General features: G+C 40.9%; 1 protein-coding gene across 6 annotated transcripts in view; it reads right to left on the bottom strand.

Annotated features, from left to right (window-relative positions):
- The window catches only part of TRIM44 (tripartite motif containing 44), a 213,925-nt gene that overhangs the window by 123,876 nt on the left and 64,979 nt on the right, over positions 1-25,070 (bottom strand). For all 6 annotated transcript variants that reach the window (XM_049889415.1, XM_049889417.1, XM_049889416.1 and 3 more), the window contains exon 4: positions 12,658-12,677. In XM_049889415.1, coding sequence (XP_049745372.1) covers positions 12,658-12,677 — 20 coding nt within the window. The remainder of the gene's footprint in view (positions 1-12,657; positions 12,678-25,070) is intronic.

The raw sequence follows: 25,070 nt of genomic DNA, 5'->3' as shown, positions 1-25,070 counted from the left end.
CATGGAGATTTCAGAATGAGTAGCCACACTGCTTTTCTGTCTCCAATGATTTCAATTTCCATATCTAGACTTTTAGACAGTGCTTAATTAATTTTCTTAGAACAAAAGACTGAGAATTATTCCAACAGCCTTTTGTATCATGACCCTGCACTAATCTAATAAGAGAGAGGTCACATTGCTCTTTGCTGATGAACGGCACATTAATGAGATCTCCTTGAAATAATCCCATCTCTATTATGCAGGCAAAATTACATTTCCCAGTATAATTATTGTGTCAGTCGAGCTCCCAAATTTTGATATTGTTTCATTTACAAAGGTAACATCAACTTACTAGTTTGTCAAACTTCTGGAAAATTGAGGGGAAGCTCACAGTTTTACGTATCAATCTACACCATACTCTTATTCTATCTTCTGCATGTCTTCCTACTAGCCAAAGGACTGGAAAAGTTTTATTTTCTATACTAGCTATTAAAAGAAGGACCAATGGGTCTCTTTAAAAGGTATCTTTAAACTATATACCACCAACATTCTTCAATCCCTACTTGAGATTTTAGAATGTAAGTTCTTTGAAGGCAAGGGCCTTAAACATTTTGTTCACAACTATATCCCTAGCACTAAAGACAATGCCTGGAACAAAGTAAACACTGCTGAATGAATACCATGCCTCCCCTCCCAATGAGACTCCCTGTTTTAAAGGAAACCAATCAATCTCTCTTTTTCTCTCTTTCTGGCTTTCTCTCTCTCACATACACATACACACACTGATATATATAGGGAAGTCTTATTATACACAATGACATTTTCTCCCATGAAAAATACATATATCATGGGAGTTTGGTTAAAACAAAATGAGAGGAGGGGATAGCGTCTTTGCGTTATGTAATGTTACCAAGCCATCTCCTCCTCCAAGACTTGATCCACCCTGAGCTACAGAACTAGGTCAGGAAGGAATGAGGATTCACAGTGACTCGTATGATCAGGGCTGAGGATGTAGGGCTAATCTTGAGTTATAAGCCCGACAGGACTCAAAAGCACAAGAGGACATTCTCCATCCAATATTATTCATTATTTTTTTGTTTTGTAGCTTACCTTATTTTACCAGAAAGATGTTATTTTCCTTTTTATTATAAACTATTTAAAACAACTTATTTTGTTTTAATTTGAAACCATGATATCCCTACAGAGTAGTACAGGTTCTATTTTATAAATGCAAATCAATAAGATTCAATACATTGGCTTACTAGCTCTGTAATTTTGGGCAAGAGGCTGAACATCTCTGAGTCTGATGTGTGAATAACAAAGCACCTTCCTCCTAGGATGTTGTGAGGACTAAATGAGATAGATAATCCATGTGGTGTGCTTAGCTACTTTCATTACTACAATCTCAGAGGAGTTGATGAACATACAGCCACAATGCTCAAATACTTAAGAAGTTCATCAACTCTGTTAAGTCCTCCTTTTATTTTCTTTCTGATAAGCCACTCTTCTTCATTCCATCCACCAAAGTAGAAACTTCACAATGGGTATGCTTTGTGGCTCCTACTTTCTCCCCAAGCATGAACTCTTCTCGCAGAGTTTAGACAGCATTTCTGGATTGCTTCTGGCTGGGCAGTATCCTTTAAGTGGACTCATTCATCTGGTCCCCTGTATTTCTTTTCACGGGCTATGTATGCAACATCCCTCTGTTTCTCATGTGGTTCCTTGAGAAGACTTGGCTGGCTGGGGGACTCAATCCTTCATTTTAGTTTATCAAAAATTCCTAACCAGAAGGGATGAGCACCAAATGCTAGGGGCATGCTGGGCAGGAGCATCTGTGCCCTGCCTTTTCATCTATGCAGCTTGTCGGTAACTGCCAAGTTTTCCCTCCTGTAACAATTATCCCTCCATTTCTCTCCCCACCCCATCCCACCCCCAGTTAATTATCAGTTCTAGAATTAAACTGCTTGCCTCTCCTACCGTTGCCATGACAACAATTGGCCTGCACCTGCCACTGGGTGAACAGTGGCTCTTTCAGAAGAGGTGATGGCAGTTGCTGGCTCCACAAAAGCCAGGGAGAGTAAACTAATGTTTACCTGTCTGGGGAGAAAAGTTCCTGTTCATTCCACCTCAGGCACTTTTCTGGCAAGCCCCACCTCAACTCCCTTCTCAGACAAACTGCTTGTTGGCATTCAACAAAGAAAAGGAAAATCTTTTTCTGATAAAAATGCCAAATCCCTATTGGCTTGTCACAATCCCATCCATCAGCTTCACTTACTCCTTCCCAAGATATTGGAGTTTTTAAGTCTTCCATCGCCAGACAAAGGCAGTATGGTATACTGGTTGAAGCAGAGACTTTTAAGCCTCATATATTTGGGTTCGAATCTTGACTGAGTCACTTTCCAACTGTGGAGCCATGGCTTAGTCACATACCCTCTTATGCCTTCAATTTTCTCATAAGCAAAAAGGGGGATTAGAATATCTATACCTCACAGAATTGTTTTACACCTTTAAAGACCTAATATATGTAGATCTAGCTCACACTTAATGTTCAACACATAGGCAGGTATCACCATTACTGTTATTTAGCTGCTAACCTTGGACAACCCTGAAAGTAAGAACAAAGTCGGTAGCTCGGTTAGTTTTAACTGGTCCTTGTCTGAGTGACAGTATCTGTGCAGGTGGGACACAATGACACAGTGCCCAACAGCATCTAGACCAAGAACAGCAGCCAGGAAAAGCTAAGAAATGCTTCTCTCCCTGCCTTCACTGCAATTCTGTCAGCTCCTCCCGCTCTGTACTGTTTTTCTCATGCTGAATCTCATTTTCCTGTAAATAGAACTGATGGAACCAGAGGGTAAGGAGACATGTACTCACCAAGGAAACAAAATGCTTCTCCGTTTTACAACTACACTGCAACCCAGAGGGAACAATTCACAGGGGTGATAAGGAGTCGGGGGAATGAGGCATTTGTATAGGAAAGTGTCTTTCTTCCCTGAAGCCCCTCCTTGTCTTGGGTAAGAAAGTATTTCTTTTGTGAACCTGCAATCACTCATGTCTAGGTCCCAGGTCTAAACAAGTACAGGCACGTGAATATCCGCCCTTGGCAAGGACCTTACCATTTAGGGTACCCTGGTTTTATCTCAGCCTTTGACTACCTTTCTTAAAGTTCTGAAGGCACCTTCCTACAACTCTAATTTTAAGGAAACTTACATGCATTGATTCTCAACTTTATACCATCTTGAAAAAACAAACAAACAAACAAACCACCAGCTTGTGCTCCTGGCATCTGTTATTGATGCCTGCTGCAGGTCTCTGGGTAAAGAGGTGGATGCAGTTCAGACAAATAGAGCTTACAAAGAAAAGGAAGGACCCCTTGGAAGCTGTTGGGAAAACGGAATTATCGACCTCTTGCCTGCCTCTCACTGGGAGAAAGCAAGAATATGCATGAGACCAAGAGGTTTCTCCTAAAATGAAAAAGAGCCACTAACAACAATTTGACAGTTTTGCTATTGCTGCCCACAGGTTAGGGGTACAGCACCAAGGACGTCATATTTATTCTTAAAACGTAGGCTGAAGTTTCGTCACTTCCAAAAACCTCTTATGCTTAATGCCAGCCTAAATGGCTATAAAGACAAATGATGAAGAAAACACCTACACTCCAGCCAGACTCTTTAGAGGGACCAGAGTGGCATGCTTTCACATCAATTTAATTCTTTGACTAGTTTTAAGTAAATCATCTACAGCCTTAAATCTTACAGGGGAAATGCTGGCGCTTTAGTATTTTTCTCCATTAATTTAGAAGGAACTAGAAAACTGCCTTCTCAACTTGATTCTAAGTTAGAGGAAGGCAGGAACTGTCAAAACAGGATACAAATCAAATGTACAATTTCCTTCTACAATTATTTTATTTGAGTTGCTTGTTTTGCCACCTAAAAGGAGACTACTTTCAACGCTTCATAGCATATTTGTCCTTCAAGTGTAAAAAGATGTGCTACTTTCATGAGGAAACTGAGGCATAAAAAAAGCAAACCCTTTTCCCATAACAAATCATGGAATGTGACTAGAAGAAGAAGCCCACAAAACTCAGAAGTCTGTCCATTTCTTATATAAATGGGGCGACGCTGCAGTCCAGAGGTAAAGTTCAACAGGATATGGTATGAACCTTTGGTTCACGGCATACAAGGCCCTCAGCAAAATGGACTCAACCCACCTTTTAGCCTCATCTGCTGCCACAGTCCAGTCACACAGTTACTCCCCATAAGCACATATGTTTTTACTCCCCTGAGCTTTTTATACGTGCTGGTCTCTTTGCTTGGGTTGCCTTTTTATCCTTTCCATCTACAAAAGCCTGCCCCTACCCATTCTTCAATGTCCAGAACAAATGTTATCTTTTCTGATTCCCTATTTGTAGTTATATCCTACGCTATATCTAACAACTTTATTATAAAGAGTCAGTATAGTGCAGTGGTTAAGAGTCCACAATCCGGAGTCAGACTACTTATGAATGCCAGCTTTACCACTTTTTAGCTATGTGACCTTATGTAGGCATAACCTTTCTTCAATTGTTTTCTCAACTCATATGAGAAGTGAAGATAAGGTACTAACCACTTATTAGGACAGTCCTGAGAAATAAACAGGATAATATATGTAAATGTTTAAAGTATTTTCTAGCACACAGTTGGTACTCAATAAATGCTTATTCATAATAACTTACAATTATATTGCACTTAAATGTGAAATTATAATTGCTTACTTAGCTCTCCCTTTTAAACCAGACTTTGAGATCTTTAAATGGAGAAATAATCATCTTCATATCCCTTAGGCCTAGCATAGGGCCTGGGGTGCAGTAGGTGCTCAAAAATAATTGCTAAACAAATCAAAAAAATAATTTCTTTACACTACCATGAGATTCTATCTCACTCCAACAAGGGTGGCATTAATCCAAAAAACACAAAATGATAAATGTTGGAGAGGCTGTGGAGAGACTAGAACACTTTATACAATGCTGGCGGGAATGTAAAACGGTACAACCACTTTGGAAATCAATTTGGCGCTTCCTTAAAAAACTAGAAATAGAATTACCATATGATCCGGCAATCCCGCTCCTTGGAAAATATCCTAGAGAATTAAGAGCCTTTACAGAAACAGACATATGCATACCCATGTTCATTGCAGCACTGTTAACAATAGCAAAAAGATGGAAGCAACCAAGGTGCCCATCAATGGATGAATGGATAAATAAATAATGGTATATTCACACAATGGAATATTATGCATCGATGAAGAACAATGATGAATCCATGAAACATTTCATAACATGCAGGAATCTGGGAGGCATTATGCTGAGTGAAATTAGTTGCAAAAGGACAAATATTGTATGAGATCACTATTATAGTAACTGGAGAAACAGTTTAAACAGAGAAGAAAATATTCTTTGATGGTTACAAGAGCGGGGAGGGAGGAAGTAAGGGAGAGGAGTTTTCACTAATAGTAGATAAGAATTGTTTTAGGTGAAGGGAAAGACAATACAATATACGCGAGGTCACCACAACTGGACTAAACTAAAAGCTAAGAAGCTTCCTGAATAAACTGAATGCTTCAAAGTCCAGGGTAGCAGGGGTGGTGGTTTGGGGACCACAGTTTCAGGGGACATCTAAGTCAGTAATAAACACAACATAGGCATAATAAAATCTACTAAGAAAATATTCTGCAACCCACTTTGGAGAGTGGCTTCTGGGGTCTTGAACGCTAGCAAGTGGCCATCTAAGATGCATCAATGGGTCTCAACCCACCTGGAGCAAAGGAGAATGAAGAACACCAAGGACACAAGGTGATTATAAGCCCAAGAGACAGAAAGGACCACATAAACCAGAGACTACATCAGCCTGAGACCAGAAGAACTAGATGGTGCCTGGCTACAACCAATGACTGCCCTGAGAGGGAACACAACAGAGAACCCCTGAGGCAGCAGGAGAGCAGTGAGATGCAGAACCCAAATTCTCATAAAAAGACCAGATTTAATGGTCTGACTGAGACTAGAAGGACCCCACAGGTCATGGACCCCAGATCTTCTGTTAGCCGAAGACAGGAACCATTCCCAAAGTGAACTCTTCAGACTGGGATTGGACTAGACTATGGGATATAAAATGATACTGGTGAATAGTGAGCTTCTTGGATCAAGCAGACACATGAGACTATGTGGGCATCTCCTGTCTAGAAGGGAGATGAGAGGGCAGAGGGGGTCAGAAGCTGGCCTAATGGACATGAAAATAGAGGGATAGAGGGTGGAGGGAAGGAGTGTGCTGACTCATTAGGGGGAGAACAATTAGGAGTACACAGCAAAAAAAAAAAAAATTTTTTTTTCAAGGCGTATATAAATTTTTGTATGAAAGACTGACTCAATTTGTAAACTTTCAATTAAAGCACAACAAAAATTTAAAATAATAATTTCTTTGCAATCTTTCCTGCTTTAGAGATTAGGGAACAGAGCTCCTAGGGGCAAATGTTATCCTGATAATCTCTAAAGTCAAATATAGAAACAAGGTTAGCCTGCCAAGCAACATAACTATTGCACTGAATGGCAAATGAAAATTGATTAGAGTAGAAGCACAGCAGGAAGAGGGCCTGGACAGCACTTTACATGCTGGCCTTTTTCCTTGGCATTATGAAACCAGGAAAGGCAGGCACATGTATGTTGGAATGCTGGCTGCTCCTTGCCAGCATTTCCAGTGTTAGGCAGAGGCAAGAGGCTAGAGGCACCTCAGCTGAATTTTTCAGTTGTAAATGGATTCTCTGGTTATACACCAACATGCACAAAAGAAAATAAAGTTGTGACTTTCACAGGCAAATATCTGAAAATCAATTACTTTAGCAAGGCGGCTTGCTTTTGTTACAGACAGGCAGCATAATGCCTACACTGCTTCATCCTTCATCTAGTTGAAGTAGGGGATAAACAATCCACGTCAGCCTGGGAAAACGAAGAACAGCTCAGGCTCCACAACAGGGAAAGGTGACAGTTAAGGGGCTCTATTTTTTTATGCCGAAGTTGAACTTAGATGTTGGAATCCCACTCTGCATAATAAGCAGCCTTGAAAGCTCCACTCCATTTCACAAGTATCAGAGCCATTTCTAGCTAAACCAAAACCAAACCCATTGCCATCAAGTCAACTCTGACTCACAGTGACCCTATAGGACAGAGTACAACTGCCCCACAGGGTTTCCAAGACTGAAATCTTAATGGAGGCAGGCTGCCACATCTTTCTCCCATGGAGCAGGTGGTGAGTTCAAACCACTGACCTTTCGATTAGCAGCCCAGCACTTAACCACTGTGCCAACAGGGTTCCTGGCTTCCAGTTAAAAACCAAAAAACCAAACCCACTGCCATCGAGTCATTTCCAACTCATAGCGACCCTATATGACAGAGTAGAACTGCCCCATGCAGTTTCCAAGGACTGCCTGGTAGATTCAAACTGCAGACCTTTGGGTTAGCAGCTGTAGCTCTTAACCACTACACCACCAGGGCTTCCAGTTAAGCCTCATTAAATGAAGATAATGCAACAACCAAACCATGATTTGCAATCAGAGGACAGACAAGAGAAACCTTAGTTATCACCACTGACTTAGTCCTCTCTCTCTCTACAAGCAAGGTGATAAGAAATGCCATATCTAAGAACATCCGGTTATTATTTTAGAGGAGGAAAAACACTACCTAGTATACAGATAATTTTTAAAGAATCAAAATTGAGATTAAAAAAAAATTACCAAATTTCAGAATCTATAGGCAGATTTTTTTTCACCCCGTATTTGATACAAGACTGGCATTCTTCCTCAAAATTATATCCCCCAAAACCAGCTATGTGGGGGGCGGGGGAGAAGGCTAGTAGTTACAAAAAAAAAAAAAAAGTAGTTACAGGGAAATAAAAACAGAGTACAAAGAGGTTAAATGACTTGCCCAAGGTCACACAGTCAGTCACAGGCAGAACCAAGCATAGGATCTACATCTGCTGACTCCTGTTCAGCTCTGGCTCCTTGAGAACATGCTTCCCATTTGATCACTGAATCAGCAGGGGCCAGATTCACACTGATCTTTCTCAGCAGGAGCTTTCTGCTTGAATAAGAGCCAGCTTTGAGATGAGAAATTCTGTAGACGTCCCAAGTATGGCTGTTACTATTAGAAAGCCATTTTCCTCTTACTAAAAAAAAAAAAAAATTGCAGAATACCTCAAAGGCAAATCAAAATTTAACATTGATCTTGCTCCTTCTCCTTTGAGCACAAGAGTTTAAAGGTCTTTCCCTTTCCGGCTTCCTCCCACTACAGAATAGTTTTCAAGGCAGCAGATCCACTGCCACCCCCTCTCCCTGAATATATATTCTTTCTCAGCAGGCTCTGGAAGGGGTGGAGAAGAAGCCAATCTGTGATGGAGTCAACACAAGATCTCCCATAATAGCATAGAGAAGACAGAAAATTGCTGCCAAAAGTGTAAATTGCTTTTTTTGCTTGGAAAAAAAAAAAAAAAATCCCTCTGGGTTTCAAAGGCACCCTCTTAAAAGATGACTCCACAGCGGTTAAGAGCCTTCTTCTACGTATTAGGACTTTTTTCCTCCACGTCCTCTGAGAATCCTTACTGTCTATAAACTCTCAGAAGGAGAGGCAATAGGCAGCTATTCTGTGGGGTCAAAGGACATCTTGCTTTGCTGCCTCCCAGTGATTCTAAAAGCACCTCTTCTGCTGCTGACCCTCAGAGGACATTATGTGAGGATAAAGAAATACCTCTTTATAATGACAGAGGCTCAGGAGAGAAGAAACAGCTTCCAGAAAATAGAGGCCACAGGAATTCAATGTCAAAGGAAGTAAGAACACCTATGTTACCGGAACAAAACCAAAGTGATCCTCTGAGGATTATGTGTGAATCCTCTTGGCTTTCCTACGTGGTCACAGAGAGAAGTGTGCTGGTCCTGGGGGTAGTCCAAACGGTGATTGAGGGCATGGGCTCTGAAGCCTGACGAGATTCAAGCCCCTAGCTCTGCCACTTAATAGCTGTGTTGTCTAGGGCAAGTTAATCTCTTGGGGCATTAATTTCCTCACTCCACAAATGGGATAATTACTACATCGTAAGGTTTACATGGGGATTCAATGAGTGCATATAAAGCACTTTGTACATAGCAAACTTTCAATAAATGGTAGCTTTTCAATTACTGCTAATTAGCAGGACAACTGCACAGTAAGATTTGGGGCAAAGGATAGATATGACCAAAAGCATAATATTTGGCCATCTCATGTCAAACAGCTTAGGAAGTCAAAACTGAAAAGAGAAAAGAAGGCAGGGAAACTCCAGCTGGTAAGAAAGGAGAAAAACATATACAGAAAAATACGTTTCAATAGGAAAGGAATGTTTCTTTGTTATTGCCACTGGGGAGACTGGTTGGTATCCAACTCTCCCTGGACTTTTGTGCAGACAAGGGGGAAGTGGCTGTGTGGAAAGAATGCTAGCAAAGGAGATCCAGGTATAATAATACAGACTGGAACGTAGGGTCTACAGATTCATTTCTCTTCCATCTCCTGTGCAGGGAGACCCACACTTCCTACCTGCCTCCATTTCACATCAAGCCCTCGTTTAATACTGTCAGCAATACAGGAGCCTCTGGAACAAAATTCTGTTTGGCTTGTTGAGATGGTAAAGTGTATATCATAAGAGAAATTTCAGATCAAAGGCACTCTGCTCTGGTGTTAATTAGAAGAAACTGAGCCAAATGATAGTTCAACACAAACAAACCAAATGGAACCAACAAATGATGAATTTAAAGACTAAAAAGAAAACTTGACTCCTCTCTTTCTGCTGAACTGGAACGTTCTCTTCAAATGCTCATTGTACCCCCGTGCCAAAAAATAAAAAGGTTCTGTCATGTCCCAGTCCAACAGAATCCCTGCGGACATCCATGGCAGCCTTGCTTAACGGAGACAGCTTGACACCTTGGTTGCTAGTAAAGAAACTGTGCATCACCTCTCTCTTGTCAAAATGACATGAAGGCATCGGCAATTAAACTCTAAAGCCCGTATCTTACACTGTACAGTATCTTTGAAGGGAGTTAATCTCTTTATAAGATCCTTGTATTCTTCTAATCAGGTGACTCTGGCATGTGGTCATAAAGACGATTGTGTTCATCCCATTACAACTGCTGAGGTATGTCCTTTATATCACAGTCTTATTTGAGCTCTCTTCCTGGGAAAGAAGGAGGTCCAGGGCTGTGAGTGCCCTGGATTTTAGGGAGCTAGAGATTTTTTTAGAGATAGTACTGAGGAGCCCTGGTACTGCAGCAGTTAAACATTCAGCGGCTAACTGAAACATTGACGGTTTGAACCCATCAGCCACTCTGTGGGAGAAAGATGTGGCAGTCTGCTTCCCTAAAGATTTACAGCCTTGGAAACCCTATGGGGCAGTTATTTCTACTCTGCTCTATAGAGCTGCCATGAGTCGGAATCGGCTCAATAGCAATGGGTTTGGTTTTGGCTTTAGAGCTAGTATTAAGAGTCAAAGAGGTGATATGCTAAGGAGATAATCTGAAGAGTGTGTCTTAACCAAAGGTCTGTGCAAAATGGTGAACTTGGTCAATAACAAGAAAAGATGTAGGCTTAAGCTCTCATTATCACTAGCCTAGTTGAACTACTCCCCCAGGCTTTAGTCTTGACCCACCTCCAATTCATTTTTTTTCATTCTGCAGGCAAGGGAGGCTTCTAAAATGCAAATCTTCTCAGGTTAATTCCATCCAAAATTCTTTAATTGCTTCCCACTGCCTTCAGGATAGAGCTTAAATTTCCTTAAGGAGGCCTATAAGGCCCTAAATGATTTGGGCTCTGTGCTTTCTTTCCTCCACTTTTCTCTGGCCAGTCTGGAGCTTTTAAACAAGTTGTTCCCTCTACCTGGAACAATCCTATTCCTGCTCCTCCTTCCCTGCCTTCTCATATTTCAGACCTTTGTTTATATATAACCTTTTTTGGTAAGCCTTCCTTTATCCTCCAAGACTGACAGAGAAGCCCTTCCCAAAGCAGCCTGAACTTCCATCATCATTGCACTGCCTCCACAGTATTAGTTCCCAGTTACACACTAGTCCCTTTCATTAGACAAGGACAGGAACCATGTTTATCTCTGTTACCAATGTATATGCAGTGTATAGCACAGTGCCTGACACACAGAGGATGATCATAATAAATATATTTTAAATGGATAAAGGAAGGGAGGGAGGAAAAGAAGGAGAGAGAGGAGAGAAGGAACTGAACCATAACACAGAGGGAGCCTGTTCCTGAGTGTGGCTGGAAGATGGAGTTTGAAGGGATTGCCTGAGGCTCTACAGGTTTAAAGCAGAGTGCCTGTGGCCTTAGCCACAGTAGACAAGGAGCTGAGTAGGTCCTTGCAGTTCTAGAGTAGAGGCTGAGAACCACAGTTCCCAAAAGGGGGAAGTGCCAGGAGATGCAGATGTGGGATAACATATGGCACTAAAAAGGGGCTCAGGATGAAAAGAAAAGGAACTGTATTTATTGCTTTGTAAATAAAACCAAAAAAACCCCACTGTGGTTCTGACTCACAGTGACCCTATAGGACAAAGTGGAACTGCCCCACATAAAACCAAAGAAGGGTCAAATCCTGGCTTCGGTAAGGTGACCTTGGACAATTCATTTAATTTCTTTCAATAAGGGCTTGAACTAATGATTTTCACAATGAGTTCTGAGGAACCCTAGGTTTCCACAGTAGCCCCTCCTGGTCTATTATGAGGAAGAAGGAAGGTTCACAAGCAAATGCAGCCCCCAACTTTAACTAGGGGAAAACAGTTTTATACATTGGGCTTCTACTTAAAGTCCATTTTTTGAAAAAGTGTGCTTCTGCTAAAAAGACATTTGAATAGCAATGGCCTGGATGACCTCTCTGATACCTCCTAGCATTAACGCTCCTTTCTTCCATGTGACAGATGGGACCCATCTGGACATTGCATTTTACTTGGCACAAATGCCCCTCAATTGTGTTGATGGCACAGCTATAGCATTTCCTAAAGCTGGTTCTCACTGCTTGAGCAGAATGACAGGGAAAGTAAGTAAAATGAAGTTCAAGACCACTGCAAAGTTAGGCAATAATGAAATGGACTTTTAAATTCCATCCAACTGTGGTGATACAGAAGCTCAAAGGAGCATTTTTCCCCTAAACAAAGTTTTGTATACCTATGACCTAGGATTCATTGAATAGGTGTCTTAGGTGAGACACAAAGATGTTATAGGTCAGAAATAGAGAATACTGGCTCTAGAGCCCATTAAAAAGGGCAATCCAATTGTAATCAAGGAAGAATAATGAAGTTTATCTAGTCAGTCCAGCTGATAGCCTAATTACCATTCAAATGTAGTGTCTGCTCTTCTTAACAAGGTAGTCTGACTGTGCCAAAGAATAAAGCAAAGTTACTGTCATTTCATTCTTTAAAGTCTACTTTTATCTGAAGGAAACTGGCAGGAAATAACTTAGATGGGAAGGGAGATGGGAGTCTTACAAAAAAAGATCTTCAAAGCCCTGGCTTAAGAAGGAGATCCCTTGTCTGTGCTGTGCCTTGGCTGTCCATATTTCATGAGGCATTAAAAGGTCACAAATGTCACACTACTTCAATTCTGAGGACAGACAAGCAGCAAAAATGTGATCTTACCTGGGTCCTTCCTCGTCACCCTGAAAGACAAACAGAAAAAAACAACATTAAAATCAGGATCTGGTAGAGACCAATTTAGATTTCTTTGTTTTCCCCCTCCTTTCCCAACCTGAAAGCAAGGCTTGTGGATTTATTGCAGCAGAGACAGACCTGTAGATGTCTAAGGACTATGACGAGGGCTAATATAATCAACTCTATGTTCAAACTGTCCAGCAGAGATGAATTGATAATTTGCCCTTGCAAGCAGAGAAGTAAAGGCACAGGCCTAGGAGGCCTAAATAACAGCCTTGCCTTTTTATTTGTATGGCCAGCCGCATTTAGTTCTAAGCAAACAGAGAGCCCAAAATAGCAGCAGGTTTTAGGCAAAAGCTGACCAGCTCAAAAGCATCCAGCTGTTTTCTTCAAAGACTCACTTCTGCCTGGGTCTAGCATTCCACCACCCCCCCCCCCCCCCCGCCCAACACAGAAACTCTAATACATGGCACACTGTGGTGGAAATGGCACTGAACTCAGACTCAAGGAAATTGGGATTCTAGGCCAAATTATGCTACTTATTAGCTATCTGCCCTTGGGCAAGCTAATTAATTAATCTGTAACTTGCTTGGTCTTCTCTTCTGTAAAAGGGTAGTTCTGGCATTTGATGGCCCATATCATTCTTCAGCCAAGCAATGGTTTTCTCCTCACTCACTTTTTTGTGAAAACGTGTGAGGGTTATTTTTGCAGGTAGTACATTCTCTCAACCTTTGTCAGTGATCACAGCAGATTCCTGAGCCTCTTTCTGTGACCAAACAAGACTTTTCAGAAGGCTCTCAAGCCTTTTCTAGGGCCTTCACTCAACCTTTTGTTAACAGAGCATCTTTTACATCCTGTCTCTTTAGCCATTCGGGATTGGTTTCAATAGAGAATATATCCCCTGGCTGCTGATAACTCCCCAGAGAATTAATTAATCAATTTATTTTTAGTTTCTACTGGTATAAAGGAAAATGAGTTCTGGAGTCAGACACTCTGGGTTCAAATCCTGGTTCCATCACTTGTGTGCTGTGCTACCCTGATTGAGTTACTCTGTCTCTCTTAACTTCAATTTCCTAATTTGTAAAATGGGATAATCATTCCTGCATCATAGAATAAAAAAAATGAAGATTAAATGAAATAACGTATATAAATGTCAAGCACAGTGACTGAGACATAGGATGCACTTATTAAAGGTTATTTATCAACATCAGTAGCAATTCAGTATGATTTATTGATAGCTGCTGTTGAGTCGACTCTGACTCACGGCGACCCTATGTACACCAGAACAAAACATCGCCTAGTCCTGTGTTATCCTCACAGTTGCCAGCATGCTCAAGTCCATCATTGTAGCCATTGAGCTAATCCATCCCATCGAGGGTCTCCTTTGCCCACACTGGGCCTCTGCTTCACCAAACATGATGTCCTCCTCCAGCGACTGATCCCTCCTGATGACATGTCCAAAACGACCAAGTCAGATAGTGTTCTGCTGTGATTGTAAGGTTTTCACTGGCTAATTTTTCAAAGTGGACTACCAGGCCTTTCTTTCTAGTCTGTCTTAGTGTGGAAGCTCCACCGAAACCTGTTCACCATGGGTGACCCTGTTGGTATTTGAAGTACCAGTGGCATAGCTTCCAGTATCACAGCAACATGCAAGCCACCACAGTATGACAAACTGACAGACAGGTGGTGGACGATTTATTAAGAAGTTACTATATGTAAGGGCTGAGATGAAAATAATAAATAACCCATAACAACATAACTTTCTAGGAAGACAGAAAATGAACTATGACTAAATGCATTAAGGGTTCCACCAAAGCCATGATCAGAATGTTTTGAGAGTCAAAGAGAAGGACGAATGTTGTCTGGAGAGGGTTCAGGGAGAGGGTGACATTTATATAGGCACTTGAGGCATGATTAGGATTTTCCCAAGCTGACAACAGAGAAGGTGGGAAGGATACTAGACGAGCAAGAGTAAGGACACAAAATTTTTTTTAAAAGCACTGTTTGTTCAAGAAACTTTGAGTTCTGTGAAACTAGAGAAACAGGTTGTGTATGGCTTGGACAGGGGACGTGTGTATGGGGGTCTGGAGTCAGGATCGGGGGTGGAAGTATGAATGGTAAAGAGATTGCCAGCGCACAAACCTGTAAAGAACAGCTGCGGCCAGGAAGGTGATTTAAATCAGATTACACACTGGAGGCTGAATAAGGGCATTTTTAGCAGACTGTTAAGGATTTGCAGTAGTGGAGAGGATGCTAATCATCCGTACTCTGATGAGAGAGAAGTAGGGCGGGTGGTGGAGAGAGGGTATAGGGATGGTGGAAGCCTTCTTTGCATTTTGATCAACTAGTGTGTCTTATGGGAACTATAATCTAGTAAGAAAAAAGTCATATAATTTAAATTTAACATGAGTTACGTAACTATCAATGACACAATTAAACCTCAATACCATTTTTTCAATTAAGTTTGGACATTTAAACATAATTGTCCAAGAAAACCTTATGGAAAAAGGTATTCAAACTTTCTCCCATGATTTAGAGCAAGCCCTCCTCACTATCACATATTTTGGTACAATGCTTAAGAGATGGGCTTTCTGAGTTAGAGAAACATGGCTTCAAATTCTGGTTCATCAATTGCAACAGCAAGGCTTTTGACAATTTACTTAACTTTTCTGAGGTTCAGTTTCCTCATCTGCAAATAGGAAATCCTAATCCTTACCTCACAGGGTCGCTACGTGGATTAAAATAAATATGTAAAACACCAAACGTCTAACACATTATAGGTGTTCAACAAATGGTGGCCATTGTTGTACCTTCCCTGAATTGTTAATTAATAACACCTCTAGGATAGAGTAGAGAAGGACAAAGAAGATGGGGCACAAGGTTTTATGCTGCTTACAGACACATGGTTCTTTTCAGAGATAATAATCACTATTATAATGCATGGGGAGGGCCAGGTGAGACTTTTACTGTTGAAAGTGAATGAATGAATGTAAGAACAAATACACACGTATGATTATAAGAGCATTTTCAATAGGTCAGCAGACATTCAGAAGACTGCTGATCTTGGTAGTAAAATATATCTGCATGCTGTTCCTGCTACCAGATATGTACATCCCTATTCTGAAAGCCTGGCTAATTCCTATTCATTCTTTAAGATCAAGCCTCACTCGAAAACTATTCCTCACTGAGAGCCTGAGTGGGGTAATCTCCTTCTGTCTTCCATGTGTGTATGATGCACACTTCTAGGTTAACTGACTCAGCAGCAACAGGTTTGGTTTTTATGGTTTCTAGGTAAATACTTTGAGACAGGAACTAACACGAAAGTACTGTACAATGCCTTCCTCTTCGGATTTCAACTCTTTGAGAAAAGAATTTGTGTTTTGTTCACCTCTGTATTCACTGCACCTAACAGAGTACAAGAGACATAGTAAATAATTATTCAGAAAAGGAAGAAAAGAGGGCATGATGTAAGTAGGATTTAAGAAGCTTAATTTCTAGCCCCGTTATGAGTGAATTCTTGGTCTCAGAGAATCCGAATGTCAGAGCTGAAAGTCTGTTAAACACCAACTTCCATTTAAATGACTTGTTAGATTAAACAATGCTCTCAAATCCCTCTGTAAAACATACTGACTAATGCTCGCCACACCTGGAATGTTCTCAACTGGTAGGCTATACTCTAGTACAACCTCCTATTACTAGTTCCACCAGTAGAAATGTATGTTCACCAAGAACCAAATACATTTGTTCTTGAGCTTATTCATGCCACTTGAACTTGTAATTATAATGACATGTTTTAATTAAATAACAAAAAATGAGTATGAGTGAGCCAGTGAGAAAGAAAATTGTTTCTTCCATGAGTTGTTGCTTCAATGAAAACTATGGTGAACACTTTGGAATCATTTAATAAAGCCGAATTCCTTAAAAATTGCTGTCAACTGTTGACAATAGCAAAAAGTTGGAAGCAGCCAAGGTGCCCATCAACGGATGAATGGATACATAAATTATGGTATATTCACACAATGGAATACTAGGCAACGATTAAGAACAACAATGAACCTGTGAAACATTTCATAACATGGAGGAATCTGGAAGGCATTATGCTAAGTGAAATTAGTCAACTGCAAAAGAACAAATATTCTATGAGATCACTATTATAAGAACTCTAGATGAAGTTTAAACACAAAAGAAAATATTCTTTGATGGTTACGAGGGTGGGGAGGGAGAGAGAGGGATATTTACTAACTAGATAGTAGACAAAAATTTTTTTAGGTGAAGGGCAACACATAACAGGGATAGTACAACTAGACTAAACCAAAAACAAATAAGTTTCCTGAATACAACCAAAAGTTTCGAAGGCCAGAGTAGCAGGGACAGGGGTCTGGGGACCATCGTTTCAGGGGACATCTGGGCCAACTGGCATAACAAAATGTATTACAAAAACGGTCTGCATTCCACTTTGATGAGAGGCATCTGGGGTCTTAAATGCTAGTAAGTGGCCATCTAACATGCATAAGTTGGTCTCAACCCACCTGGAGCAAAGGAGAATGAAGAACACCAAAGACACAAGGTAAATACGGGCCCAACAGACAGAAAGGGCCATATAAACCAGAGACTCCACCAGTCTGAGGCCAGAAGAACTAGATCGTGCCGGCTACCACCAAATCACTGCCCCAACAGGGAACACGACAGAGAATCCCTGATGGGGCAGCAGAACAGTGGGGTGCAGATCTTAAATTCTCATAAAAAGACCAGGCTTAATGGTCTAAGACTAGAGGGACCCTGACGGTCACAGTCCCCGGACCCTCTGATAGTCCAAGATTAGAACCATTCCCGAAACCAACTCTACAGACATGGATTGGCCTGGACTATAAGATGGACAATGATGCTCGTGAGGAGTGAACTTTGTGGCTCAAGCAGACACATGACACTATGTGGGCAACTCCTGTCTGGTGGCGAGATGACAAGAGGGGGACAGAAGCTGGCTGAATGGACATGGAGAATACAGGATGGAGAGGAGGAATGTGCTGTCTCATTAAGGTGAGAGCAGCTGGGAGTGCACGATGGGGTGTGTATGACTTTTTGTATGAGAGACTGACTTGATTTGTAAACTTTCCCTAAAGCACAATAAATTTTTTAAAAAAGCCGTCAAATTTTTATGTATGTAGGACATGTCTCAGGACATGTACAAAACATTAGAATTATAAAAATCTAAGATTCTGCATTCAGCTTCCTTCGCACGTTCCCCCCACCCTCCCTTTAAAGAGACTGAAACCAGACATCATAAACAGAATGGGAGAAACATGACATCGAACTCCAAACAGCAAACCTATATTCTCAAAGAAAAAGCCTTGACTCTGAACTAAGACCGTACGGATATGTTTTAAGTTAAAATAAGTGTTTAAAGAATGCATATATCATTTTTAATGATTTCCCCATTTCAACTGACTTTTTCTAGTATCTCACTGCAACTCAGTACTCTTCTCTCAAAACGGACAAAAGATGGAAATGTTCATGATATGCAAATACAATAAAGACACGCAATTTTTCAATACTTGACTCTGGCAAAGAGTTTTTTTTTTTTTTAATGATATACAGTCATGCATCATTTAACATCCATGAAACATTCTGTGAAACCAGACATTATATGAGTTGGACGTTGTGTGAACACAGTGTCAAATCAGGCCCCTGGAAGCCACTGTACCCCTGCCCAGGGTAGTCTGGAGGGCAGGGGCCATAAAACATCAGGGCACAGAGACCCCAGGGGCCCAGGGAAGCTCGGTTCAGTCAGCACAGGTTATCCACAACCAAACCCTCTGGCTTTCCAAAAGGACGAAAGGACTGGGAAAGTTTCCTTTTGTGTTGTGTTTGGTCCTGTTCTCCGATTCAGATTTCTGAACTCTATTATAACCTATGTGACCATGGACGTACATGCGGTCAGGCGTTGCCCAAACAGATGTTATGTGGTACGTGACTGTAACTCAATTCAGGCAACTACAGGTGAGACAGTCATTTTCAAAACTGGTGATGAGAACATATGCTGATATAATAGTTTTATGGATAGTTTGTTATGATCCACGCAGTCAAATGCCTTAGCATAGTCAATAAAACACAGGTAAACATCTTTCTGGTATTCTCCGCTTTCAACCAGGATCCATTTGACATCAGCAATGATATCCCTAGTTCCACGTCCTCTTCTAAATCCAGTATGAATTTCTGGCAGCTCCTGGTCAATACACTGCTGCAGCCGCTTTTGAGTATCTTCAGCAAAATTCTGCTTGCGTGTGATATTAATATTGTTCGATAATTTCCACATTCGGTTGGATCACCTTTCTTGGGAATAGGCATAAATATGGATCTCTTCCACCTGGCTGGTCAGGTAGCTGTCTTTCAAATTTCTTGACACAGACGAGTAAACACTTCCAGTGATGCATCCGTTCTTTGAAATATCTCAACTGTCAGTCCATCAATTCCCGGAGCCTTGTTTTTTTGCCTCTGACTTCAGTGCAGCTTGGACTTCTTCCTTCAGTACTAACATTTTTTGATCATATCCTACCTCCTGAAATGGCTGAATGTTGACCAATTCTTTTTGGTATAGTGACTTTGTGTATTTCTACCATCTTCTTATTGATGCTTCCTGTGTCATTTAATATTTTCCCCATAGAATCCTTCAGTACTACAACTTGAGGCTTGAGTTTTTTTCTTCAATTCTTTCAGCTTGAGAAATGCTGAGCATATTCTTCCCTTTTGGTTTTCTATCTCCAGCTCTTTGCACAAGTCATCATAATACTTTACTTTGTCTTCTGGAGCCGCCCTTTGAAATCTGTTCAGCTCTCTCACTTCATTGTTTTTTCCTTTTGCTTTAGCTATTCGATGTTCAAAAGCAAGTTTCAGAGTCTCTTCTGACATCCATTTTGGTCTTTCCTTTCTCTCCTGTCTTTTTAATGACATCTTGCTTTCTTCATGTATGATGTTCTTGATGTCATTCCACAGCTCGTCTGGTCTTTGGTCATTAGTGCTCAATGCATCAAATTTATCCTTGAGACGGTCTCTAAATTCAGGTGTGAGATATTCAAGGTTGTACTTTGGCTCTCCTGTACTTGTTCTAATTTTCTTCAGTTCCAACTTGAACTTGCACGTGAGTAATTGATGGTCTGATCCACAGTCAGCCCCTGGCCTTGTTCTGACTGATGATATTGAGCTTTGCCATCATCTCTTCCCACAGATGTGGTCGATTTGATCCGTGTGTATTCCATCTGGCAAGGTCCATGTGTACAGTCAGTCACCGTCTATCTTGGTGAAAAAGGTATTTGCAATGAAGAAGTCATCGGTCTTGCAAAATTCTATCATTCAGTCTCCATATCATTTCTATCACCAAGGCCGTATTTTCCAACTACCGGTCCTTCATTTCCAACTTTTGCATTCCAATCACCAGTAATTATCAGTGCATCCTGAATGCATGCTTTGATCAACTTCAGACTGCAGAAGTTGGTAAAAGTCTTCAATTTCTTCATCTTTTGCCTTAATGGTTGGTGTGTAAATTTGAGGTAGTCACATTAACTGTTCTTCCTTGCAGGCATATGGATGTTACCCTATCACTGACAGCATTGTGCTTCAGAGCAGATCTTAGAATGTTCTTTTCGATGATGAATGCAATGCCTTTCCTCTTCAGGTTGTCATTCCCTGCACAGTAGACCATACGATTGTCCAATTCAAAATGGCCAATACCAGTCCATTTCAGCTCACTAATGCCTAGAATATCAATCTTTATGCGTTCGATTTCATTTTTGACTTCTAATTTTCCTGATTTCATACTTTGTATATTCCATGTTCTGATTATTAATGGATGCTTGCAGCTGTTTCTTCTCATTTTTTTCATGTCACATCAGCAAATGAAGGTCCTGAAGGCTTAACTCCATCCACATCCTTAAGGTCAATTCTACTTTGAGGAGGCAGCTCTTCCCCAGTGGTATTTTGAGTGCCTTCCAACCTGAGGGGCTCATCTTCTGGCACTGTATCGGACAGTGTTTTGCTATTATTCATAATTCACTAGCTAATTCTTTTCAGAAGTAGACCGCCAGGTCCTTCTTCCTAGTCTGTCTTAGTCTAGAAGCTTAGCTGAAATCTGTCCACCATGGGTGACCCTGCTGGTATTTGAATATTGGTGGCATACCTTCCAGAATCACAGCAACACACAAGCCCCCACAGTACGACAAACTGATGATGCATGTGGAGAATGGGAATTCTGGAACACTTAATTGTGCTCATGAGGAATCCATACATGGATCAAGAGGCAGTCGTTTGAACAGAGCAAGAGGATACTGCATGGCTTAAAGTCAGAAAAGTTGTGCATCAGATTGTATCATTTCACCATGCTTATTCAATCTGTGTTCTGAGCAAATAATCAGAGAAGCTGGACTATATGAAGAATGGGGCATCAGGATTGGAGGAATACTCATTAACAACCTGCTTTATGCAGATGACACAACCTCACTTGCTGAAAGTGAAGAGGATTTGAAGCACTTACTGATGAAGATCAAAGACCACAGCCTTCAGTATGGATTACAACTCAACATAATGAAAACAAAAATCCTCACAACTGGACCAATAAGCAGCATGATGATAAACAGAGAAGAGATTGAAGTTGTCAAGGATTTCATTTTATTTGGATCTACAACCAACACTCATGGTAGCAGCAGTCAAGAAATCATAAGACGCACTGCACTGGGCAAATCAGCTGCAAAAGACCTCTTTAAAGTGTTGAAAAGCAAAGACGTCACCTTGAGGACTAAGGTGCGCCTGACACAAGCTGTGGTGTTTTCAATTGCCTCATATGCACGAGAAAGTTGGACAACTAATAAGGAAGACTGAAGAACTCACATCTTTTGAGTTGTGGTGTTGGCGAGGAATACTGAATATACCACGGACAACCAAAAGAAAGAACAGATCTGTTTTAAAAGAGTACAACCAGGTTTCTCCTCAGAAGCAAGGCTGGAGAGACTGTTTCACGTACTGTACACATGTTATCAGGAGGGATCAGTCAATGGAGAAAGACATCATGCTTGGTGAAGCAGAGGGTCAAAGAAAAAGAGGAAGACCCTCAACGAGATGGACTGACACAGCAGCTACAACAATGTGCCCATGCACGGCAACACTGGTGAGGATGGCGCAGGACCAGGCAGTGTTTTGTTCTGTTGTGCACAGGGTCGCTCTGAGTCGGAACTGACTTGCTGGCACCTAACAACAACATGGATAGTTTGTAGGTATGTACAAGAGCCAAAAGATGTCCATACCTGTGACTCAGTAATTACTCCCAGGAATATGACGCTAAAAATATTCATGAAACTGATTTATATACATTCACTACAATATTATAAATGACAGAAGTTGGAAATAACCCAAAATGCAACAATGAGGTAAAAATTGAATTTGAATCTTTGATTCAGAATTTGAACATTATGTCTATGAAGAATTTCTAATAATACGAGGAAATTTTTAACTTTGAAAAGAAAAATGAAACAAATACACTAATCTATCAGTTTAGTGGTGTGTGTGTTTTTACTTTGTGCTGTGTCTATAATTTTGAAATATTCTATCATGATTAAGAAAGCAACAAACTTTATTTACTTAGTTATTGAAGAGTAATTTTGGACCGTATACTGGACATTTTGAGTATAATGTTACAAAAATCTGGTTCCTACTTAAATCTTCTATCTTAGCAGGTAGACAACTTGTTTAGGTTCAGAATGCATGTCCTGGATCACTTTTGTGGGCTGTGGTTCAGATGTCAATGCAGTTTACAAAGCCTCTGCAATGCTATTCTGGTCTGCCCCACAATGTGTTACTCAGATGATAGAACTTAGCGCCACAGTCTCCACAGTGCTTGCTGGGGAGAAGTACCGACTAATTTCTATAGGGCAGGGGCGGAAGACAAGCTTCCACCCACTGACTCAGGCAGGGAGGGGTACCGCCTAGTTAACACAGGGGTAGGAGGCAGAAGTAAAGAGTTCAGTCCACAGTCTCTGAAGAACAGGGGAGGGGTGCTACAGGGCAGGGGTGGAAGTCAGAGTACTGCCAACAGGCTCCATGAGAGCGGGGCATTACTCATTACTGCAGTGGGATGGCGGAGGAGGAAAGTCAGAGTTTCACACACAGGCTCTCTGGGGGAAGAATGACGCCTCATTACTGCAGGAGAGGGTACAAAACAGGTTTTCACCTCCCTGGCTCCACCACCGCAGTGCCCACTGAAGTAGATAAGGGGGTACAGCTTTTTTCCTAGATAAGGCAGGTATGGTTAAAGAGCTTCTCTAATGCTGGGCCGCCCTTTTCCCAGACCTTTGTCTGGAGAGAGTAGGCTTTACTTGGGACTCATTTTTTGTAGCTGGGTCCTTTGGTGTTTTTGGTTTGCAGGCTCCTCTAACACCACACTAGGACACATAGAAAGTAAGAAAAAACCCCAGGGAACTCACTGTCATGTAGTTCTTCAAATCCCAAGGTCCCAAGCCAGTCTGCCATCTTTTCAACACCTTTCAGAATCTTCTGGTAGGTGACTTAATATATTTTGTTCAGGGATTATTGTTATAATTAGCAAGAGGAGTAAAATGCAATGTGTTTGCTCCATCTTGTTCAGATCCAGAAGATGCAATTTGCTTTTAAATGCCTTGAAAAATAAGATGGATTGATGAATGGAAGGCTGAAAAGATTGCTAGATGTGTAATGAAGCAAGTACAGTAAAATGTTAACGGTAGAATCTAGGTGATGGATATATAGGTATAATCTGTAAAATGCTTTCAACTTTGCTATATGTTTGAAAATTCTCATAATAAAATATTGGAGGGGGATCTTTTGACTAAATTCAAAATGCAAATGATTTTTTAAAAAGTTCCAAGGTGTATAAAGGGAAGAAAAGAGGACTAAAAAGAAAGATTGTTAGAAGAATGGAATTAAGAACCATAAAATTTTCCATTTTTATTGAATTCCTCTGTTGAGTGTAAAAGATGTACCAGAAATTTGCTCTGACCAATCAGTTACCAGATTAGCTGGAACAAGAGACTATTAGATGACAACAGCTCTTTACAAAAGCCCTAGCAAGCTGAATGCTACTTCTTTTTTTTAATAGCTTATTTTGTTCACAGCTTGGTCCTTAGGCTTGTCAGCTCTTGCATTCATAAGAGTAATTCCATCAGAGTTAACAAGCATAGTGCAATTCAGGTGCTTACAGGATGGTTAATGTTGGGGAGGGACTAAATACATTATTTTAAATGACAAGAGGGGGGATAGAGCTCAAATTGAATCTTTATTTTTAAGAAAACAACCTCATCAACACAGAATAAATGTGAGAGTCCAATTTGAGGGGGGCTGGGGACAAACTTATATCACCGATCCCTTGAGTTGACTTTGGTTGAACTTTAAGTTTATTAAGACACAAAGTTAAGAAAAAAACACACAAAGTGACTGCCTCAACGTTGTAAAAGGTCTCAGGGATGCAAAACAGTCTAGGACACTGATTGTTCTAATTCTTCCCAAGATACAACTGGCATGCTTGTCAGTGTCTCTGCATTTCTCTGCCATCTCAATATTCCATCTGTAAAATAGAGATAACTGGCGGAGTACTGATGTAGGGATTAAATGAAAGGATAAATGTAAGTGCTCCGTTCCCTATGTAGAAGCTTACCTAGGCGCACACACAATTCTGTGGAGGATGAATGAAAACAACAGGAGTTATTGTTTGCACACACACTGATGAGAAGTAATCAAGAACCCCGGATAGATGCAGCAGGTAATTGTCCAATAGTCTCTTGCATTTCCTGTCAGTCAGGATGGCCTGGACAATATCTGCCTCGTGGATTACACCTGGACTCTCCTATTAGCTGGTTTATTCTATGGCCAGGCTCTCTTGGGCCAAGGCAAGACTGCCAGTTAAGGTTGAGCTCACTGAATCAGCAGCAGTCCTGAAAGTCCATAGGACTCTTCTAGGTCTTCTTATAGAAGAGTCTAGCCTAAATCTGACATAAACTTGACCTAAATTTTCAACATAATGCTGATGAACATCTTCCCAGTGGGTAAAATACGTTATTAGTTTGTATGTTTTTTAAATGGCTGCCTTAAATTATTTTTTAGAAATAGGTTCTAAACAGGGCTTCAGACCAGTTCTTGCCAGTTCAGTCATGGCCAAGGAAGCAAAACTAGAGTAGAGTAGATTTGATTTTTTAAAATTTGGGTAAACTGGAAGGATAACCAGAGTGGGAAAAATGACGGATTGAAGCCCTGCTGGAAACCTAATCTCCCTCTTAGAAAACAAGGGCAGCATACACGCTGCATAACAATCAAATCTCTTGCCCACTGGATTTTGAGTAGAGTAGAAAACAGAGGTGCCCTGTTCAAAGACGGTGGCCGAACAAGCT

The sequence above is a fragment of the Elephas maximus genome, chromosome 7 (assembly GCF_024166365.1).
Source record: "Elephas maximus indicus isolate mEleMax1 chromosome 7, mEleMax1 primary haplotype, whole genome shotgun sequence".
In the NCBI taxonomy this organism is placed as follows: Eukaryota; Metazoa; Chordata; class Mammalia; order Proboscidea; family Elephantidae; genus Elephas; species Elephas maximus.
This window is presented reverse-complemented; position numbering and strand designations above follow the sequence as displayed.